The 21,432-nt window shown below is 34.9% G+C and overlaps 2 protein-coding genes across 3 annotated transcripts; both read right to left on the bottom strand.

Moving 5' to 3' along the window:
* Positions 1-84: 84 nt before the first annotated feature.
* LOC115974458 (zinc finger CCCH domain-containing protein 6) lies at positions 85-7,045 on the bottom strand. Of its 2 annotated transcripts, XM_031094837.1 has the most exons (5): positions 6,970-7,024; positions 6,644-6,781; positions 1,613-1,822; positions 1,340-1,464; positions 85-1,249 (listed from the first exon to the last, which is right to left on the bottom strand). In XM_031094837.1, the coding sequence occupies exons 2-5, from the start codon at positions 6,701-6,703 to the stop codon at positions 313-315; spliced, it is 1,332 nt and encodes a 443-aa protein (XP_030950697.1). In that variant the 5' UTR covers positions 6,704-6,781; positions 6,970-7,024; the 3' UTR covers positions 85-312. The 2 variants fall into 2 exon arrangements, with proteins under 2 accessions (XP_030950697.1, XP_030950696.1); XM_031094836.1 differs by having other exon boundaries at positions 6,644-7,045.
* Positions 7,046-13,875: 6,830 nt separating this feature from the next.
* Positions 13,876-20,583, bottom strand: LOC115974457 (protein IQ-DOMAIN 32). Its single transcript, XM_031094835.1, has 6 exons — positions 20,110-20,583; positions 18,766-19,188; positions 18,449-18,676; positions 17,186-17,266; positions 15,439-17,086; positions 13,876-14,326 (listed from the first exon to the last, which is right to left on the bottom strand). The coding sequence occupies exons 1-6, from the start codon at positions 20,188-20,190 to the stop codon at positions 14,307-14,309; spliced, it is 2,481 nt and encodes an 826-aa protein (XP_030950695.1). The 5' UTR covers positions 20,191-20,583; the 3' UTR covers positions 13,876-14,306.
* Between the last annotated feature and the right edge of the window lie 849 nt (positions 20,584-21,432).

Raw genomic sequence — 21,432 nt, 5'->3', positions numbered from 1 at the left:
ATATTGTTATCTGAAAAGAATGTTGCTCTTGTTGATAATTCTTTTGCTAATCTACTGCTATATATATGATAATTCGGCACAACGTGTAGAAAAACTGCTTTCGCATTAACTAATATCCGCCATTTTAACTGTCATATCAAAGCTCTCACCAGAATTCAAATCTTTAACGTTTCAAGCAAGAAAGAGAGTAAAATGTTAAAAGTTGAAATACTCTGTTGATAAAACCAATCCAAAAAGAAAACTAAAATATGGAGCTGCCACAGGCCTTCATCGGGGAAAATGTACAATTTCAGGAGTGAGGTGAGACTGAGACTAACTGCTGATCTCCCTATCCAATTTCATTCTCTTTGCATTTTGCACTTCCTGCACGCTACTACTACCTCGTTGCTGGAATGATGCATCATGCTGATATGAACAGTTGGCTCCATGACGACATCCCCTTGAACTATTAAAGTATATGCAAGGCTTCATTATTTTAGGTCTCAGATCTCTTGGTTTCTGGTTATTTGCTAATTCCTGATTTGCACTTGCTTGGTGACTGTTTCGGTTACCATATTGTGGAAGAGTCTCTTGTCTTTCTCCTCCATGTTGTTGAATCAAGCTCTTGTAGTAATTCATGTCCTTTGCTGGAGGAGCTCCAACGGAGAGTGAAGAGGAAACTGGAATGGCTGCTGGTGAAGGAAGTCGGAGATTAGGAGGTCCCACTCCAGCCCCATTTGGTTGATGGTAGAAAGGTGTGCTTGATACAGTAACTGATGATGGTGTACTGGTCACTGCCCTATCAATGTGAACAGGAGGTTGATCTAATGAAGCCATGGGAGGTGACCTTGGCTTTGTTGAGTTCGTGGCTGTTCCATAATCTGTAACCAATTTCTCAATCATTTTTGGGTTGTTTAGCAGTTTAATAAGCAAATCCTGGTCAATCATGTTTCCATGCTCATTGCTCTTCATGATTGCATTAAAGGTGGCAGATGCTGCTGCTACAACATCAGGTTCTGCTACAACAGCCATTCCAGTAGCTGGCTTCTGGTTAGGAGGATTTGTAATGATGGGTAAACTACATTGGGATGCAGATGGAATTCCGGGAGCCAACATTAGTAGCTGTTGGCTTACAGGAAGACTAAATGGTGTTGTGGAAACAGGTGGTGAATCTACTGCCATGTCTTCATCTTCAACTGGAGTAATCGGTATCAAAAGAGTCTGCCCGTCGTCATGACCCAAGTCTACTGCATCCACTGAAACAGTAGGGCTGCATGGAGACAAGAAAAACTGTTAAGTTCAAGGAAGAGTATCAGTATTACAAGAGCAAAAGCTTTACAAGGGAAGAAAAATATCAGACTTTGGAGGAATGGCAGAGGGGCGTGGATAAACAGCTTCAAGTACTCTCATCTCCCTCTGATTTTGAACCTCGGTCTCTTCACTTTCTTCCCCAGCAACCACTTGCCAAGCGACATTCAGCACAAACTGTTGAAATTAAATATAACCAAAAAAAATTATAAAAGCAAAGTAATGACTTAAAGGTGAAGCTTTCATATCAGATTTTCAGGGGCATATTTCAGTTTTAAAAATAAGGAAAATGGTCAAAATAAAAACTTCCCAAACTCTGATTTACCTGAGGCGGACATCTCCATTTGATTATAGGAATTTGGGACAACTTAATCTGCCAATGGTTAGCAGGATGAGCTCCTTCAAAGCCAGGAGGCAGATTATCATCAGACCCTAAACCAGTTGAATGCAATAGCAAAGATGTCTTTGCTTGGAGGTGATCTTGACCACCCAACCCAACTTGTGAAGGTGATTCCTCAGATAGGAACAGCTTAACCTGTTTAAGGGAGAATATCATTACAGATAGGATCATACAACAAAACAAATGATATCATTAAATGCATAATCCTTATTAAATTTAACTAAATCTGTCAAGCAACTAAAGCTTTGGCACACAGTGAAATAACAGTGTAAGCATACTTCAGTACAGAAATTTCAGAAGCGCTTTTTCCCTAACCTTGTTTCGAATTTATATCTGACTTCAAATTTAAAACCAAAAGAATATATACATGCGAAACAAAAAATAAATTAAAAAATCAAGGACTACCTAGAGGGGGAAAAAAAGATTTCAAAGCAGCTCTACCAAGACCATATATGCATAAACTGACTTCACTTCATCTGTACCATGTGCATCTTGATCCTGTCTAACACAGATTGTTCCGAGGACTATTGCCTATCTCAATTCCAGTACATTTGACCTAAAACCATTCATGATGTCACTATATGGACTAATATAGCACACTGATTGCTATCCATAACCAATTATGAACTACTTGTTTTGAAACAAAACTCCATTTACCCCATGAACTTAGCCCTGAAGAAGGAAAAAACAGAACAATAACCTCCTCAAAAACAAGACAACGGTTTGTATGTCAACAGTAACTGGGCAAGGCCACGTTTTTTAAAATAATAAAAAGTATAATTTGAGACTACTACAGGACTGGACATTTTAGGGATCAGCTTGATCTTAAGCATTGCAGGGAACTATAGGCAATCTTTTTACTCAAACATCCAGGAAATTGATTTATAAAATCTCTATTGAATCCCCATAGTTTCTGGAGGTAACATTTCATGGTGTCTAATTTGCCATAATTTTCAGTCCCTTTGCCACTGGGAAAGCAAATGACCAAAATCCAAACTCCTTCCACCATTGTTCAAATTTAACATTCGGCAAGCATAGGAGCCAAACCAAACCAACTTCAAAATCCTCTACTCCTCAACAGAAAATATAAAGAAAATGTATTTGACCATTGGGTCAGTTCCACTGGGTAATCAAGGAAATGTATATCATCATTTGGTCATTTCCACCAGGTAAGAAAGGATGAATGCTCCCATGAATCATAGACATGCTGAGACAGGATTCACTTAAAAACTCTGGTAACCATTAAATTTGGGGCTCTTTCTGAGTCATTGGCATTGCCACTAATATTGTAGCAAAACTTTTCTAATTGGCAAGGGATAATCATCTTTTAGCAACTGGGAAATATTTCATCTTACTGAATCTGATGCCAGAGCTGTCTATAAAGCCTCTGATCTGACCCTGAACCTCTGGATAGTCATGCTGGACTTACTAGAATTGTGGACAACTACTGATATCCAGTAAGGATGCATCGTAGGTCAGACACTGTGGAAAGGCATATTCATCTAAATGGCTGGCCAACCAAGGACTTCAGTCACATTTCAGTCTGGCTCTTTTGCATGCCCTAGCCATGAGTACGTAGAAATTATCATAGCATATTGGCCCTCGCATGTTGGAAGCGACTGAAGTCTTGGGTAAGTCTCCTTTTCAAAAGAAAGAAAAATACAATTTTAGAAGGGAATAAGAAAACACTGTTAAGTTGCACCACTCCATACTAATGCATCAGCATGGACACATTTAAACTTTTGCAGCTACAGAACTAAAGGAATAATAGATCCACTGATTCTACAACGTTTAACATTCATACACATACATACATATTCTTAAATTTTCTAATATATATATATATATATATATACTTTTTTAAAAGGTGGCTGTAAACTGGCAAATAGGAAAAACAATCATAAATACATCACTTAAAACAAAAAAGAGACCCTTAAAAGTACTTCAAAGAAGTAAATCTCATCAAGGGACAATTAACCATCTACTAACCCCCCACCCCCACAAAAGAATAAAACATATTGTGATGCATGTCCAATGAAAAAAGAATTTGACAAAAAGATATGATTATGGGGTAAATGAAAGAAGAACAATCACATGGAAATTCAAGCCTAGGTTCTTACCTGATTATTTTAGAACTCTTGTCAAAAGGCCAATTGAAACCAACGTCTCAAACAAAAGGCATCCACTAAAGAACATGGGTATTCAAGATCAAAGGGTAAAAGTCGCAAAGCAACTGCCATGACTAGGTACCTCAACAAATAGAAACTAGACATTTTGTCTAAATGCCATCATCTATTACACGCATATAGGTTGCATTTCAAACTACTAATGCAGCCACAATTCCACACAAACACAGTGACATATACCCAGAAAAAAATAAAAATCCACACAAACACCATGATGGTCAGCTTATAAACTCTCTTTAATGGGTCTGAATCATTTACATAACAGAACGTGTAAGATTGCATGCAACCAACACACACAACAATTACAATATGTGGGAAAACTATTGTTAACTAGCACCTTATGGAAAGAGTGAACTGATACAGATCATTAGGTCTAAATAAAGGAGATGCTCCCAGTTCAAAAGGAGCCTAAAGCCTATAAACATCTAGAGATCAAGCAGTGTTACAAATTCTTCTAATCTTTTTTTTCCACTAACCCCATTCTAAAGGTTCTTAGTACTTGACCATGAAATATAGCTAGTTTATACATTCTTAAGATACTTTTGAAAACTCCACCAGACAATTACCCAAAAAGAAGAGAAAGTTGGACAAAGTTTGGCTTCAAACTTGGTTGAAGCCTGAGGCTACAACAAACAATATGAATGTGACATTGTGACACGTGTTCACTTACCGAACCACATTTAAGTGATTATATACAATCATGACAAGGACACATGTCATCTTCCTATTATTGGTTGTAGCCTTATGCTACAACCAAATTTTTTAGTCAAACTTTGTCCTATGATATGTATTTCACTTATTACAGTCCCTTCTAATTCAAATTTCATGATTATTAATTGAGGTACCATTTCAATGTGAAACATACTTCCCTTTCTTCATATTCACAAGTCACAAAGGGCAGTTTTTCATCCAAAACAGTTTAAAGGAATCTCCTCCAATCCATTACATGACAATTCACATGACCATACAAGTTTTTTAATCACATGATTCATTAAGTCACTTAAACATGTCATATGACTATTAAATTGATCGTGTGATTGAAGTACATACTTGGTCATTTCAATTGACATGTGGTGGATGGGAGGTCCAAACCAGTTTGGAGAAAATTTATGTCCATTTACAAAATGAGTTCATTTAAATGTAAGCAAGACAACCTTCCTGTGGTAGTTTTTCCGAAAATCCTAGAAATTGATCTAGAGAGAAGCAATGCAATTTCATAAAGTTTATTTGCGGGAATTCCGATTCACGCACAAGGCCATTCTTCCAAAAATCACCTAGGGTCAATTTCACAATACATTTTCTGCCACTAAGCTCTACCTAAAGTGATATTCACCATAGAATAACAGAATATCATATAATGTTTTCACCACCCAATTCACACTCTTCTCTGCATTTTTGCTAGTGTAGCATATTCAACTTATATTAAAGAAGAAAGAACTCCCCCAATCACAACTTAGCATGGAAGATGGCCATGCTATTTCAACTGTTTGGCCAATTATCCATCAAATATGCTCATTGCAGTTTCAAAAGGCATGAAATTTTTTTTTGAACACCTACCATCTTAAGCTATGTTTTTAGCATTCATAAACACATAAAGTAATTCATATTCTCAACTTTGAGAGCTAGTACAGGATAAGAAACTGCCACCACCTTCAAAAATGTTTCCTGCAATAGTTTCACAGCATAACTCTGTATACTTTAATGTGTTTTCGGTCTTGTTTCACATATAATCAGATTTTAGTTTACAAACTGCTCATAATTGTTATATACAACTATCTGAGGCATTCATCCCACAAAACAAGTTTCTCCTTCCATTAATTGAGCAACCATCACCCTCCAGATATGATTCATGTTAGCAACCATGAGACCAAATGAGCTTGGTGTCAAGCTAATCAAACTTAATTTAAATTAGGTAGGCTTTTCAATGATCCAAAGTTTATCCTTAATCCAGATTCTACATTTGCAGTATTAAGGTTAGAGGAAAAGGGAGATTGAAAAGGGGACAACCTTGAACCATGGTGTCTTATGTTGCCAAAAGAGGTTTTAACATTACTTATCATGAATCTAGAACGTAGATAATCTATCAAAAACAAAAATTCAAAAAACTAGAAATGTATCTCTCAGCAGAACTGTGTACTCCAAACATTAATCCCCATTCTCCAATACCAAATTTTTGTTGATCTCTTTAGCTCAACTTCCTATATTGATCTATAGTTTCAGCAAGTCACTCAAAAATACCACATAATTATGGAAATGATTGAAATTCATTTTCAGCATTCAGGTTTCAAAAATATCCGTTTGCATTATCATTTGAAACAAATTTCCTCTTGGTTAGGCATTTCAAATTGCTTCTGCATTAAGCTTCAATACAAAAAAATACAAAAAAAAAATTTGATGCTTGAACTAATGTAACACTCTCATTGATACTCATTTCTTCAACTGCCAAACACAATGAATGCAAGGCAAGTATGTAAAAACAAAAACCCCCAAACCCAATGAAATATTATCAAAAACACTAAACCCACATGCTTTACACAACAAAAGGACCAGTGAACCAGACAAATCAAACAATGGCAAATAAGTCTTAATAGATCAAATAACGGCAATGAAGAAATCAAAGTAATTACATTAACAATTACAGTTCAGATAACGTAATGTTGGATTTAAATTAGACAATATTTAACGTTAATTAAACAATGATTAGGTCATTTGATTTTAAACTTGGTTTACTGAAAATGCAATTGTACTTTTTTTCTCATTTTTTCTTTACCTGACAAAGGTTTACATCTGAAGCCCAAGAAACCCTTTTCGATTTGTGCAATCCCCGCATATTTTACAGACCCAATAATATCCAAAAACTTCTTTTTTTCAAAAGTTCCAAAATTTGGGTTCGAATTCGATCACAGAGCTGAGAGAGTAAAAAACCCCCAAAATCAAAAAAAAAAAAAAAAAAATGCAAAATTTATAGTAATTTACTCTTCAGTCTCTCTCAGATTTAACCACTTCCTTCTCATCAGAAACCCTAATTTTGTATGGAAATTTACACAAAGATCGAATCGCAGAGACACACACACAGAGAGACTGAATCGAACTTACTCCATGGAAAATATATGAAGAAAAAAACCCTAGATCCTCTGCTTTGGCTTTCGCTCTTTTGTATGTGTCTCTGTTTTTTTTTTTTCTCTTTATAAAGTGTTTAAGTTTTGTGATGGGTCACGCGGTTATGAAGAGCGTGGGTTTTTTTTTTTTTTTTTTTAAATAAAAGATTGTAGGATTTGTTTTTTATACAAAATAAAAATTCTATTATAAGTTTATAACCTAATTTTAGTGTGCGTCTAGCAAAAATTAAAAGTTAATTTATTTTACTATTTAATTTTTTTTTCAACTATTGATGAATCCTACTACATTTTTTGATACTATTTATAGGTTTTATTATACTATTTTAGTTAACTTTTATCTTTATCTATAGTATTTTCAATAAAAAAAATTTCAATTTCAATAAAATAAGTTAATTCCAAACAAACCTTAAGTGTATATATACGTGAAAATTTCACTTAAAAACTTGAACTCTGATTCTTCTCTCTCCACACCTGAAGCATGTATATTTATGATGGTCAATAATACACTGTGAGCGTGAGATTTTTGGTGGGAAGCAGTGGAGTTTTGGTGAGGGTCACGCGCTGAAAATGAGAGTGGGTTTTGAGTGTTAATTTTGGGTTTTTAAGAAGACTTTGGGTCAGATTTCTGACCACAGTTTTTTTTTTTTTTGGGTTGAGTAGAAAGAACCATGATAGGACCGTAACTGACAGAAGGCAAAGCTAAGATGCAGTCAACACACTACAGCCACTGGGTCGTGTGTGGCAGCAGCCTCTTCTCGCCACGTGTTATGGACTAATTTAAAATAATAATAAATTACATTTTAAATTCAAAATTGATTGTAGTCTTGTAGACTTGTGGGTTGTAGCCTTCGAGGGATAATTTCTAATTAATCCAGCAATTTCATTTTTTTTAATTCAACCCATAATGTTTAAAATATTTCAAAAGTGTGGAGTGGTTGAGAATAGCTTTTTTTTCTATTTTTTTGAAGAAAAAAAATAACTTATTTGAATAGTATTTATCTATACTACTTATTAGGAAATTTTTCTATTTAGACTGAATTTTTATATAGTTCTGATAAGGTAAGAAATTTTTTTTTAATAACCATAAACCTTACTTTTAATAGGAACAAAACTTTGGAATAATCTGGTAAAAATATATCTCTAACTCCACTTAAAATGCCTATAAAATATAGCACTCTTCTACTAATTCATATTTTTAAAACAAACTTATCCAAACAAATTTAAAAAAAAAAAAAAAAAAACTTATCGGTCCACTTTGTATATTTTCCTTTTTTTTTTTTTGTAACTTTTATGTTAAATGCATGATACAAAATTAAACGCTATCTTATTTCCAAACCAATACTAAAAATAAAATTTGCAAACAAAAAAAAAAAAAAAAAACTTTTCCTACGCACATTCTTGATGGAAAACCAAAAATAACATTGCTCGACTTTTCTTTCCCAGAAATTCGATAGTTATTTCGTCTTAATCTCTTATCAAATTTAATTTTTTATTTTCTTTGTCAATTTTATGATTTTGACATGTTAATATGAAAAATTATTAATTATTTCTCAATATATTTGTAAGTATACATAATAACATGAATAGATACTTATAGCTCTTTTATTTTTTATTTAAAAAAAAAGTTAAAAAGTTGTCAAAGTATGAGACCTGTGGCACTTTGTTCTATGAGATGGTACGTTACTTTATATAATTTCTTTCAATGGTTTGTATTTTTTTTTGAGAAAGAAGACTAAAACTTTTATAAAATCAGCCAGGATCGGCGAATAGTACATTAACTAAGTGTGGTGGAACATCCTCCATCCACACTGACAAACCTCTGACATTTCTAGCATGTCTAGCTAGGTTATAAGCTATTTTGTTGCCGCTTCTACGTACATGGGAGAAGTTTATGCACTTACTTGACATAAGCATGGACTTAGCTGATTCCAGTAGGTGTCCAAACGATGAGAAAGAGGCTTCACTGCTGCGAAGGGAGTTGATCAACACTTCTGAATCTCCTTCAAGAACGAATTCAGCTATACCCAATTCTTGAGCAAAAGCCAAAGCCCTTGCAGCTGCCATGGCTTCCACAATGTCTGAGGAGAATGGTAGCGGCGCTTGTTCCGACAATGAAGCAATCACATTTCCTTGACTATCATGGACGGCCACTCCCAGTCCAGCCTTACCCAACTCCGGAAAAGAAGCCCCATCGAAATTCAATTTGAAGCAATTCATGAGGGGCGGACTCCACTGTGTATGTAGGGGATGACATGGAGACATAGGGAGCTGGCATGAGGATCTTTGGCTTTGCTGGAAGGCTGTCAGGGCTGATTTGCTTGTTGGAGGACCTGCGATATAGGGAACTCATTTGAACTGACTCGGAGTTGGTTGCGACGGTACCAGATCGTCCACATTATCATGGCCATTAATTCCAGATTTTTCTTTTTCTCATGCAGAACAGAAATCAGGTCACTAGTATTTGAGATGGCATGTTGTCTTCGGTCTTCAAAGCCTGGAACAACCTCCCATATTTCATCGAGCTTGGTACATTCCCATACTGCATGAATCACCGTTTCGGGCTCCATTCCGCACTGCTCACATTTGTCTTCCACTAAGATCTTTCTCCTCACTAAGTTATGCTTTAATGGTATCGCTTCCTTGCACATTCTCCATATGAAATGCCTCACTTTATTTGGAACATTAAGCCCCCAAACCTGGTTCCAAATGCCGCTTTGCCGCTGCTGGTTGGCTGAAGGAAAATATAACTTCTTTAATTTTTTTTATTCATAAATAGTAAAATTAAATTTAAATTTGAATATACAACATATAATTAAAATTAACCTACTTAACTCATTCAATCCACCAAGTCAAAAGACTCAAAACTGTCCAAATTTTCAATCAACTCGCCACTTTTAGAGGTTGGTGGTCGGAAACGATTTGAAACTTTTTCAATTCACCAATGTCTTATTGCTAATTTTTCCCTCAACTCATCTAAACTATTATATGCACAATCCTAATAACAATGGAGGATAAGAGATTTGAACTCAAATTTTCCTCATAAAGGAAAGCATGTTATTCCACTTTGTTATAAAACTCCTGACGACATAGGTTAATTGAAACCATTTGACAAATACAGTTTAACATCCAAAAGACGATACACACACACACACAAAGGTAAGGATCATAAGGTAGAATTTAAACCTATAATATTCACTTCATGAATAAAATTTTTTACCACTTAAGCTAATTAGAACTACTACCAAAAACTTTTTGTGGGACTGTAGGGAAGCTCTGCCAGTCAAGAAAAATTTGGTTCGCAGGAGGGTCCTTGATGATGAAGTTTGCTGCCACTATAACATGAAGGCCGAGGATGGTTACCACGCTTTGTGGGACTGTTCTGCACTCTCGGCAATCTGGGAAACTGACTTGATTTGGCTGTTTTGCAGGTCTAAAAAATTCTCAAACTTTTTCGAGCTTGCCAAGTTCATGTTGGAACAAGACAGAAATCCTGAGCTGTTTGCGTCAATCACATGGACAATTTGGTCTTGCCGTAACCAGCTTTGCACTAGCAACAAATCCTTTCCGTTAGCCCAGGTTGTCCCTTCAGCTAGGCAGATGCTCCACAAGTTTAAAGAGGCACAACCAGCAGCAACGTTGCAATCTCTCCCTCCTCAACGGTCTCAGCCTAAATGGGAACCTCCTCCTCCATCGCTCATCAAAATCAACTTTGACGGTGCGCTCTTCAAAGATACAGAGGAAGCTAGGTTAGGAGTTGTTGTATGTGATTCTCATGGAAAGGTACTCGCTTCCTTGGTAGAAAAGATCAAGCTGCCATCATCATCTGACAAAGTTGAAGCACTTGCAGCTGTTCGAGTTATCACCCTTGCTATGGACCTCAATCTACCCTCTTTTATTGTCGAGGGAGACTCCGAGGTGGTTATTTCAGCCTTAAGGAAAAAAGAGGACTCTTTCTCTTCTTTTGGCCATTTGATTTCTTCCGTTAAGCAATTTTTAGTTTACTGTAATTGCATTTCCTTTTCTCATACCCGGAGGTCGGGGAACTCAATTGCTCATTCTTTAGCCAAATTTGCAAAAACTATTGATGGTTTTTTAGTGTGGATGGAGGATGTTCCACCACCAGCTTCTGATGTACTTTTAGCCGACTTTGACTGATTTCTTTTTTAATATGTTGAAGATGGATTCTCAAAAAAAAAAAAAAAAAAAAAAAAAAAAAAAAAAAAAGAACTACTACCAAAAAAAGATGTGGTTTTAGAGGGGAAATATAAATTAACATAGGTCCAATCCATTGGATGATTTTTATAATTGATCTCTTATATTTTGATAATTATTGTGGATGAAAAAATTATTAATCAAATAACTTTCTCCACCATTTTTTTGTAAGTGAAAATTTTTTTTTTTTCTCCAAATAATCTAGAAGTATAAACAATGAGGTTTTACTATCAGTTTTATAATTAGAGAATTAAAGTTTTTTTATAATTTTTTTTATATATGATTATTCTGGAAAGAACTTCACCGAACTTTAAAATAAACCTAGCTAAAGTATAGGAAAATGAACAAAAAGATAAAAACGTTTTAAAGTATTGGTTTAATGAGAAACAAAGTCAGAAAATTTTAAAATATATTTAAAGGAATGATAGACCCTTGAAAAATGAATCTATTGGTCTAATTTTTTTATTTTAAAAAGGTAATTAAATTTATTAATCAACGATTTATTTTAAAAATAAGTCTAGCTTCTATTCGTGTGACTTAAAGTCTTCAAAAATAAAATAAAAAACTGAAGCACAATTAGTTTCGAAGTGTAATTATACATTATGGAACGAAATTGGTGCCTCAATAAAGTATTAATGATGATAATAACATAATATTAGTTATAAGAGGGTCAAATGTATATGAACATTACACACACACACACACACACACACACACACACATATATATATATATTGCCCTTCTATAATGCACAAGGATGAAACCTCAAATTGTTATTGTTAAAAAAAAACCTCAAATTGTTACAGTATTTTAATATGCAGCCAATTTATTTGGAAACTGCTACAAGTTACAACAAGAAGAATCGTATTAGGAATTCTTAAAGATATTGTAAAATAAATTTTTTGTCAGATAAAAAAATTATTGAAATAATTTTGTGCTAGCTCAGCCGAAAATCATCAGGCATAATTAATCCAATATTTAGGGTCTGTTTGGGATCTATATATTTTGCTGAAAGTACTGTAGATAAAAAGTAAAAGTTAGCTAAAATAATATAGTGGGACCCATGAATAGTATCAAAAAGTGGAAAGGAGCTTATGAATAGTAACAAAAATAAGCTGAATAATAAAATAAGTGACTTTTTAATTTGGAGCCAAACGCAGTCTTGATATTAAGCCAGATTATAATCCAGTCAACCTGGTTCTCAGGCCTAAGCTCTTGGTCATAGTTTCTCAGAGCTGTGCTGGCCTAACAAGTAGCCCAATCCATTCTTACTAATGTTTGATCCACTATTTATACAAACACACTTACGCCTTAATATAAAGGTTTAGACTTCAGCAAAAAAAAAAAATAATAATAATAATAATAATTATTAATGAAGTGACATGTTATAATTAGTGCATAATTAAAATTGTCTACGTGTAAACTCAAGTAAAGTGGTCTTACACTAATTATAACTTATTACATTAACATTTCACTTACTCAAACTTTACAAACCTATTGGACTAATTGTGCCCCTTCAAATTCAAACGTTGCAAGGGACAATTTTCTTATAGTCGGTTCCATACTGCCGTGTTTGGTTGTGAAGGTGTGTCGAAAACATTGATTGGGTAGGGACATAACCAACCAATGTATAAGGTGAGTAACTATATAGAATGAAATTTTTTACCGAGATCTGCTTATAAGTTATTAAATGGTAAAATGAATGAAAATTCGCAATTTGAGAGGCTCTTCTTAATGCTAAAGGTCCCAAGAATTCCCAATTGAAATTAGACTAGTTCTAGAAATGTGTTTTTGTTGTTGAGCTTGATAGGATTTTGCTCAAAATGTTTTTACTTTTCGGGAAATAAAGATAAATGGTGGAATATTTTTTTTTTATTTAATTTTTAATGTAGAAGTTTAGTCCAATCAGAGGGTCAAAAATCACACGTGATGCACACATTTATATTCTATGTCAAAGCTAACAATATAGAAGACAATAGGAGGTTTTAAGCCCAATGTAATTTTAAATTCTGACATCGATTGCAGATTTCAATAGTTCTAGGGGTTAAATGTAACCGAGGTAAAAAGTGCAACTTACCCTTTGATATTGGCAAAATCCTCAATTGGCAAAATCCTCAATCAAAAAGCTGTAGGCTAAAATCAATAATTGGATATTAAAAGAGGTAGAGGAGCAAGCTTCAGAATTAGTCCTAACCCTATCAAATAATGAAGTTGGTTCTCGCGTTCCAACAATTGTAAAAGAGATTAAACATAGCAAGACTCTTTACAATTCATTACGATGCCATTGACACACTACCAATGGCAACTTTTGTTGATAAATCCCACGATAATTTTATCCATAGAGATTCATCACTCACCAGCATATAGTGCCCACGCAATTGCTGAAATCGGGTTTGCATTATCATTAACCAAATGCTGAGTATTTCTAAAATTTTAGAAGGAAAGAGTTGGGAGATCGAGATTCAAATGATTACCCTGGTGGTAATGTCATCCTTTGTGATGTCTCATACATATATACTCCGTATATATATATATATATACACATATATAGAGTTTGAACCCCAAGTCCCCCAACTCCTCCCCCCACTACATTCTTATAAAAATACTAAAATAAAAAGAAGGAAAGAGTCGGAAACCCAAACATTTACACAACATTAAAAGACACTTATAATAAAGGCAAAAGGAAATACAGAAATCCAATTTATTACAATATTTGGTCAAAGCCTTTAAAAGATCTCAACCTTGTAACATGTAAAAACATCTGGTAATTCACCTAAATATCACACTCACAAACACTGTTAAACTTACATAATACCGGGGAAGAAATTTAATAAAAAAAAAAAATTATAAAAAATAATGGTAGTGATAGCGGTAGTAATTTACACGAAAACCTCATTCAGTTTCATATGTATGTAACCTTTCCACACAAACCCCCAATTCCATCCATGGATTAACTAGCACAATCAAAGAGGAGAAAAACCAGTATACAAAACTAAGTAGCTACCCGTCAAGTAGATCAATAATTGACTCCAACTTGCCCATCTAGGACACTGGTGATCCACCATCATTTCCTTTTGAGGCATATGATAAATTCAAATGTCTTCACCTCTGCCATTTTCTTTCTGAAAAAAAGCAGGATCAAGCAGTAAGTTACCAAGTCTTAATGCAGAGATGCTACTTTATACTTCTTACATATTCTTTCCTTTGCTATCATCAATAAGAAGAGAATTCCAGAGGCTCAAAACAAACCTCTACCCACTGTGCTTTGCTATTGCGCTAGAATGGCATCAACACATGCCAAGTGGGATACACCATAATACCATGTAGAGGACCATACTATAAATATTTGATTAAAATGCCAAATTGTGGTTAAACTTGTATATATATAATGGATTACACATCGGAAAGATGGTAAAAGCAGAGTAGTCAAAAGGATGCACAAACAGGACATGCTTGAATCACAAATCTAACACTTTTTCAGTGTGGGGAAAGGCATTCAAAGTGTCAGGAAGAATGAAAATTTAATTTGTACTTAAAGTAGCAATCCTATCAAGTAGATGATGATTACTCTAAGCATATTTTGTCTAATCAAGACGTTCAGCTAATATAATAGTGAAGAGTGTGTGCTGCAGTTCATATGGGAAAATTAAGAACGATGTGACTCATACAATAAGAGCAGGTGAATGAAATGGGGAAGTACATAAGAGTATTGTGTTAACCCTAAAAAACCTATTGAGCTAAAGAAAAAGGAAAAAAAAAAAAACTATAGGACTGCTATAAAACCATTTATACAATATGATAAAAACATCAAATTGTTGAGAAGAAACACATTCATAAAGTGACAGTAGCAAAAATGAAAATGTTAAGATAAATAATAGGGAATGCTACGAAAGATAAGGACTAAAGTCATTTGTTCAAAGGTAATTCCTATGGAAGAATAGATGAGAGAGTTATGTAAGATGGTTTGGCTATGCCGCTATGGGCAAAAGGATTAATGTACCGGTGAGAACACATGATTTAATTCAGATTGGAATGAGGGGGGAAAAAAGAGGAGGCAACAAAATTATGATTTCAAATAAGATAAAATGACAAAAAAGAATACACATGCTGACCAGGATTAGTTGGTAATGATCAGTAATCCACCCCAATTTAATTGGGATTAAGGCCAAGTTTAACTTAAGTTGAATATAAATTAACAAGACTTCAAATAATACATATGAGGTCGAGAGAATACCATGCTGATAAGTAACATTTCCCTTCGCACTCTGCTGGGCTTGAGACGTTGAACGTAAAATACGTGGAGACCCTTGCCTCCCATTTGCACCTGGTAAGGAATGTCTCTTCTTTATGTAACTGTCTCTGTCTTGCACATCTGGACTTGATCTTGGAGAGAAATTTGCTTGGAGCTTGGCTCTAGCAGATTCTGTGGCTTGCATGAAATGGGGAAGAGAACTATTAGTATTGCTCTCTATTGGTTCTTGATCAATAGGGTCTGATTTTGCTGAACCAAAGGAATTGCGTCTCTTCCCATTTTTCTCCTCTCTTGGCAATTGTTCCACACTACCTCTTGAGCCAGAATCATGATTTGGATTCGAAGGTGATTTCTTACCCCCTGACAGGGATCTAGGCTTTTGGTTGGATCCACTCTTATCACTTCTTTTCTTTTTAGATTTCACAGATACCTGACTAGAAGGCGTCCCATGAGATTCAGGCACAGTTATATGGCTTCTGGGAGAAGCTTCTGGAGATGTCCGGTATGGTTGATGACCTGTCACAGAGTCCGGCTGTCTCTGCAGATCAGCTGATGCATCCTTCTCCAGCTTAGGCTCTATCAGTGGGGTGTCCGTAGTCACAATTAGATTTACAGATTCACCATTGACATCACCAAGATTCTCTGGCTTATCCAAGACACAGGTAGATAAGTTAGATATTGAGACGGAAGATTCATCCTTGGATTCAACATCCATGTTTTTCATGCTGTTTGGATTGTCAATTCCATCCTCTAAAACTTTGGCTTCATGCTCACACTCCGGTGCTCCAACTTCATATATGTCAGGCGAATCAAGGGTAGAAGAAATAGAGAGTTCAGTGCCACATTCAGAGCCACCTACTTGAACCCTTGAACTGTGAGGGGTTGAATTTTCTGCTATACCGAGCTCCTTTGTCCTGATTACAGTACTTACTCCAGACAGAGTTGTGTCTATATGTGATTCAACTTCAGCATCTTTACCTGCACTGGTAATTGTACTAAGCTCTTCGAATTTCGACTGGGCAGCAATAAATGCAGGATTGCTCGGCTTTCTTGATCCAAATACACACTTCTTCTCTTCAGTGTCCAACTGTTCTGAGGCAAGTCTCTTCATAGAGCGTTTTGGCTGTTCAGTTTCTGTTTCAGGCTTCAAAGGAAGAAAATTGAACTCCACTTGAGAATTTGAATCTGCTTGAGTACTTTGATTTGGAAGAGAAATCATGTCCAACAAGGTTTCTTTTGCATCAGATGTATTTGTGCTTTCAGGCCGAGGCTGATCTAAATCATCTTCTGACAAAGAGGTAGGATTGTATGCCTGAAAGTTGAAGTCGTTGGGATCATAAGTAATCAGATTATCTTCGCTTTCGGATGGCACCAGTGATTCCCTATTGTTGGACTCAGCGTCCTTTGACTCAGGAGATACTTCAGATGGAATTTCAGTTTCAAAATGAGACACCAAGTTCTCATCCTGTTCTCTTTCCTGTTTTTCTGTAATTGGCTCTGCTTTCTTTGACTCAACAATATCTGGTGAAGAAACAGACATCCACCTCTCCAACCACTTCCAAGCAGAATCATGTTTAGAAGGATCACACTTAACATGGATAGGTTTGGTCTTTGGTCTTGATTCCAACAGCTTTAATTTTGAAAAGTAATCAATTTAGTCAGGCTATACATTTGTAAGAATAAATAGGCTGACAAGACTATAAAACAGCAGAAAGAAATATTGTCATACCTGACGGGCAAAACCATTGCTTAGCAGCTTCTCAATGGAAGTGTATGTTACATTAGATTCCATTGCTAATTTTTCCTTCTCCTGTAAAATGGAATAACCAGGCAAGGTTGTCTAAACATGTGATAACGGTAATTGTTGCTTATTAAAAGGATAAGAATACATTGCCTAGCATCCAATAAATTGGCAATAAACCAAGCTCCAACAGTAAACAAGATTCAGTAATGGGTCAATTATGAATCCCTAACTTACCCTGTGATACTCACCATTAATGATACCGTTGATAGTTTACAACACTTCATGAAAATTTTAGACTCTAAAGTAGATTAATGATATTACTTAGTTTCTAAAACATTATTCAATCTATCTTTTCATTCAAGTACTACCTAGTAAGATGAAAGCTCAGGGGGACATTATCCCACTATTATGTGAAATCCTGGCAGCGATTGATAGGTGGTGAATGCCTATGAACTGCAACAAAGGCTATTTGATTGTTCCAAAAGGCATAGGCAATATTTGCATGTCTGCACAATCACAAAAAGCATCTCACTCTGATTTTTTTTCATTCTACATTGTTCCATAGGTAATATTTGCATGTCTACACAAATCTTTATTAATTTGCTCACCCTTTTAGATCTTTTTTTTTTAAAGCTTGAAATTGTTTGGGTATTGAAACCTACCCTCCCCCTCCCCCTCCCCCTTCTCTAGAAAATTATTATATTGAACAAGCAGAGTTTGAAGCACTAACTTTTGTTTCCATTTATTTCTTTAGAGGGTAATATTTCAAGATATAGTTATTGTAATAGATTAGCATTTTTACAAAGGGGGCAGTGACTTCTTTTATGCGTTTATTTATTAGGCAAGTGACATTTCAAGAATGGTTATAACTTATAATAATTTATTAAACACTTTTACAAAAGGAATCCCTGACTCTTTTATTTTGTTTATTTATTTAGCAAGTTGAGATATTGTTATCATAACAGATCAACATTTTTACAGAGGGAGTTTCTGAGGTTGATAGCCAGTATATAGATTATAGCCGATTGTCAAACCAATATGAACAAGAATACTACAACAACAACAGCAAGCCTTAATCCCAAAATTTTGGGGTCAGCTATGAATCCTCAACAAATTAGTTAGGATCAGTTAAATGTATTCTTTTCCTCCATTCTATTCTATCTCAAGTCATATAAAAAATAAAAAGCCTCATCAACCCTATATGGTTTGAATTTCGAAATATACTGAGTAAGATTCCAGTAGCATTACCCAGGTCTTTGAAGTATCGGTATTGTTCTCATGCTTCCCACCTAATTTATTTTCTGGATATGAACCCTCTAGAGACAAACGAGCACGGCGGGCACGAACAAGAGCTTGCATTTTGGCAATGGCTTGAACACAACGTAGGGTTCCCACAGCATGACTTCGAACCAGATACCCACGAACAGCAGCTTGCAATTTAACAACATTCTTAAGCTTCAACAGCATTATCTGACCCTGGAAAATGGTTTTTAATAAAAAGAAAGGTAAGTATGGATACCAACCTAGCAAGTTTTGCACTCATACAGTTAAGACAAAGAGACTACCAGAAACCCTCTGATAGCAGCCTGGATGACAATAACAACAGACTCCTCTGCGTATACATCAAGCTTATTTTCGACAATAATAACAGACTCCTCTTTGCATACATCAAGCTTATTTTCGACAATAATAACAGACTCCTCTTTGCATACATCAAGCTTATTTTCATTTTCAGTAGGAACCACTGTCTCAATTACTTTTGTTTCCACTGAAGTCGACAGCTGGGGTTTCTCATCTATTGATTGTATCACTGAAATTTTCTCCAGAACAGTAGAGTTGGCTGGTTGTTGATAGTTAATATTAACATCTTCTGGGCTCTCCTTATTTGCAGAGGAGGGGGTTTCTGAGATAACAGTGTTGCTAAGCACTCGATGCCGGGCAGACCTCTTCCGGAAACTCCACCCACGTTTGTCACTTGAACCCTTGGCCTGGAGTGAAGCACAAATAACACAATTCAACACAACACAATACACACACATAAAACTGACTGCCCTCCTCTTATTGCTCTGTCCATTAATAGCACTAAGTTCCAATCTATATGAATTATGACCTCGCAACACTACTTCATTGGAAAATGGCTTCAGGAAAACTTGATAAGAGTAGGAAAAAGACAGTTCTCAGAAAAACATTATAAAAATTTGCAAGATCTGCAAATGTATCAAGTCAATTGATAATTGTACGAATGAACCCATCTCTATCTTTCGTCGCATAAATCTTTCAAACACATTGTACTCTTCCAATGTGATTTCACTCACACCTTTTTTGCTTTTTCTTTGTCCAATTATTGATACCAAATCAACTACACACTGCAATATGAATCTTCCAGTATTTTTTTTAAAAAAAATTCTCTCTTTCTTTCTGTAAATGACAAGCAGGATCAACATAATGTGCTTCACTATTCAGCAATCTTAATGAATATAACTGCTTCATTGTGAACAAGCATTTGTGCTAAACCAACAAAGAACTGATTGTAAGAACTCAATTACTCATAATGCTAGTAAAAATAGTAAGTCCAAACACACTGCATCAAATTTTATTTATTTTTTAAATAAAAAAAATCAGAATCATCATTGCTTAATTACTGAATAAACCAAATCAGAAACAAGAAATCCCTCAGATCTTAATATATACATATATAAGAAGAAATCAAAAGCTCGGCTTTAATTCAATCACACAGTTGCACTGAAACTCAGTTTAATTTGATTTGACTTCTCAGATCTTAAAAAAATACTACAAACTTTCCAATAATAGCATTTTTGTAACCAATACAAATCTAACAAGAACACCAAACCAAATCACAACAGAAAGAAAGTCAACGAAAACAAAGAAGACTGAAACCAATCAGGTACCTCGGAGACCTCGAGATCATCCTTGTCCTTTGAATCGCTACCGCAGGTGATTATTTTGAAGCATGAGGTAGATTTCACCATATTTTTCTGTCTCTCTCTCTCTCTCTCTCTCTCTCTCACACCAGCCACCAAGACTCTCAGTCTCAGTTACTCTCTCTCTCTCTCTCTCTCTCTCTCTCTTTCTCTTTCTCTCTCTTTCTGTGTCTAACTGAGACAACAAAAACAAAACCGCCTTGGAAAGTAGAATGTTACTAAAACGTAGTAAAGTTTAAAAGAACACGGACCTCAAACACGTTCCTTAAATCTAGCTAAACTCTAAAATTGGAGTCCGCCATTTATCGAGTCCGCTCCGTTGGTTCCAAAGCATTGTCCTGTGTCCGTTGAGAAAAGAGAGAGAGATAGATAGATAAATGAAAAGGCTGTGTCAGACTCAGATCTCTACACTTTACTTTTCTTTTTTCTCTTTTGCTAAAATTTTATTGGAAATGAAAACAAAACTAGGTATCTTTCTTATCTTATCCACCCAACTTTAAATTCACGAGACTCGCGATAAATTTACGTTTTCTTCAGTAAATTTCGTGGTCTAGTCTGGTGTGAACTGTGGACTGAGTCCACTACTCTACTGTGTAGTACAATGTTTTACTTGTGATAGAAGTATTCAGAGTTTGCCGGTGTATCCATATCCAAATTTGGATCAGAACTGCTTTTTTTTTTTCTTTTCCTTTTTCTTTTTCTTTTTTTCTTTTGAGATAGGGTTAGAGAATTACAAATTAGTTGACTATTTTACTATAATTTTTTTAAATCTTATAAATTATTTTTCATATTTGATTTGATTTTGTTACATCCTCAAGTTTAAATAGACGTCAACTCAACTATCAGCGTTTGCTAAATTTTTTATATTGCAATAAAATCTAATCTACTCACGTCGGAATGGATAAATGAAGTTTTAAAAACCGAATGATAAAGTTAACCTTAAAGCTCCTTCTGTTTTCTTAAAAATAAAAAAGTTAACCTAAAAGTTCTAAAATATCTTAATCCTTCACGTACTCAAATTCACAAATTCGAAACCACTGCATACATAGAGCTTTGACATAACTAATAATATGACCGTTGATGTTGTCATTAGTGTTGATAAAAATGATGATGATGATGATGGATAACGTGATTAGCATTAATAATAAATAAGCTACATGGATCATATGAAAGTAAGATACTGTAATTATTTCTTAAAAAAAAAAAAAAAAAAGGATAAGGTAACTTTAATAATAATTTACAACATTAACATTTGCAGAAAAAGATTGTGTGCTGTTACTCATTATTTTA

This window comes from Quercus lobata, chromosome 2 (assembly GCF_001633185.2).
Source record: "Quercus lobata isolate SW786 chromosome 2, ValleyOak3.0 Primary Assembly, whole genome shotgun sequence".
NCBI classification, from domain to species: Eukaryota; Viridiplantae; Streptophyta; class Magnoliopsida; order Fagales; family Fagaceae; genus Quercus; species Quercus lobata.
This window is presented reverse-complemented; position numbering and strand designations above follow the sequence as displayed.

What these genes read in the sequence shown, in the direction of transcription:
- LOC115974457 (XM_031094835.1), bottom strand. Translation starts at nt 20,190, where the DNA reads ATGGTGAAATCTACCTCATGCTTCAAAATAATCACCTGCGGTAGCGAT. An exon ending in CCGATACTTCAAAGACCTGG is followed by an intron (nt 17,267 to 18,448) that starts GTAATGCTACTG and finishes TCCATTTTACAG; the next exon opens with GAGAAGGAAAAATTAGCAAT. An exon ending in AAATGTTACTTATCAGCATG is followed by an intron (nt 14,327 to 15,438) that starts GTATTCTCTCGA and finishes GCTTTTTTTCAG; the next exon opens with AAAGAAAATGGCAGAGGTGA.
- LOC115974458 (XM_031094836.1), bottom strand. Translation starts at nt 6,703, where the DNA reads ATGCGGGGATTGCACAAATCGAAAAGGGTTTCTTGGGCTTCAGATGTA. An exon ending in AATGGAGATGTCCGCCTCAG is followed by an intron (nt 1,465 to 1,612) that starts GTAAATCAGAGT and finishes TAATTTCAACAG; the next exon opens with TTTGTGCTGAATGTCGCTTG. An exon ending in CCCTCTGCCATTCCTCCAAA is followed by an intron (nt 1,250 to 1,339) that starts GTCTGATATTTT and finishes GTCTCCATGCAG; the next exon opens with CCCTACTGTTTCAGTGGATG.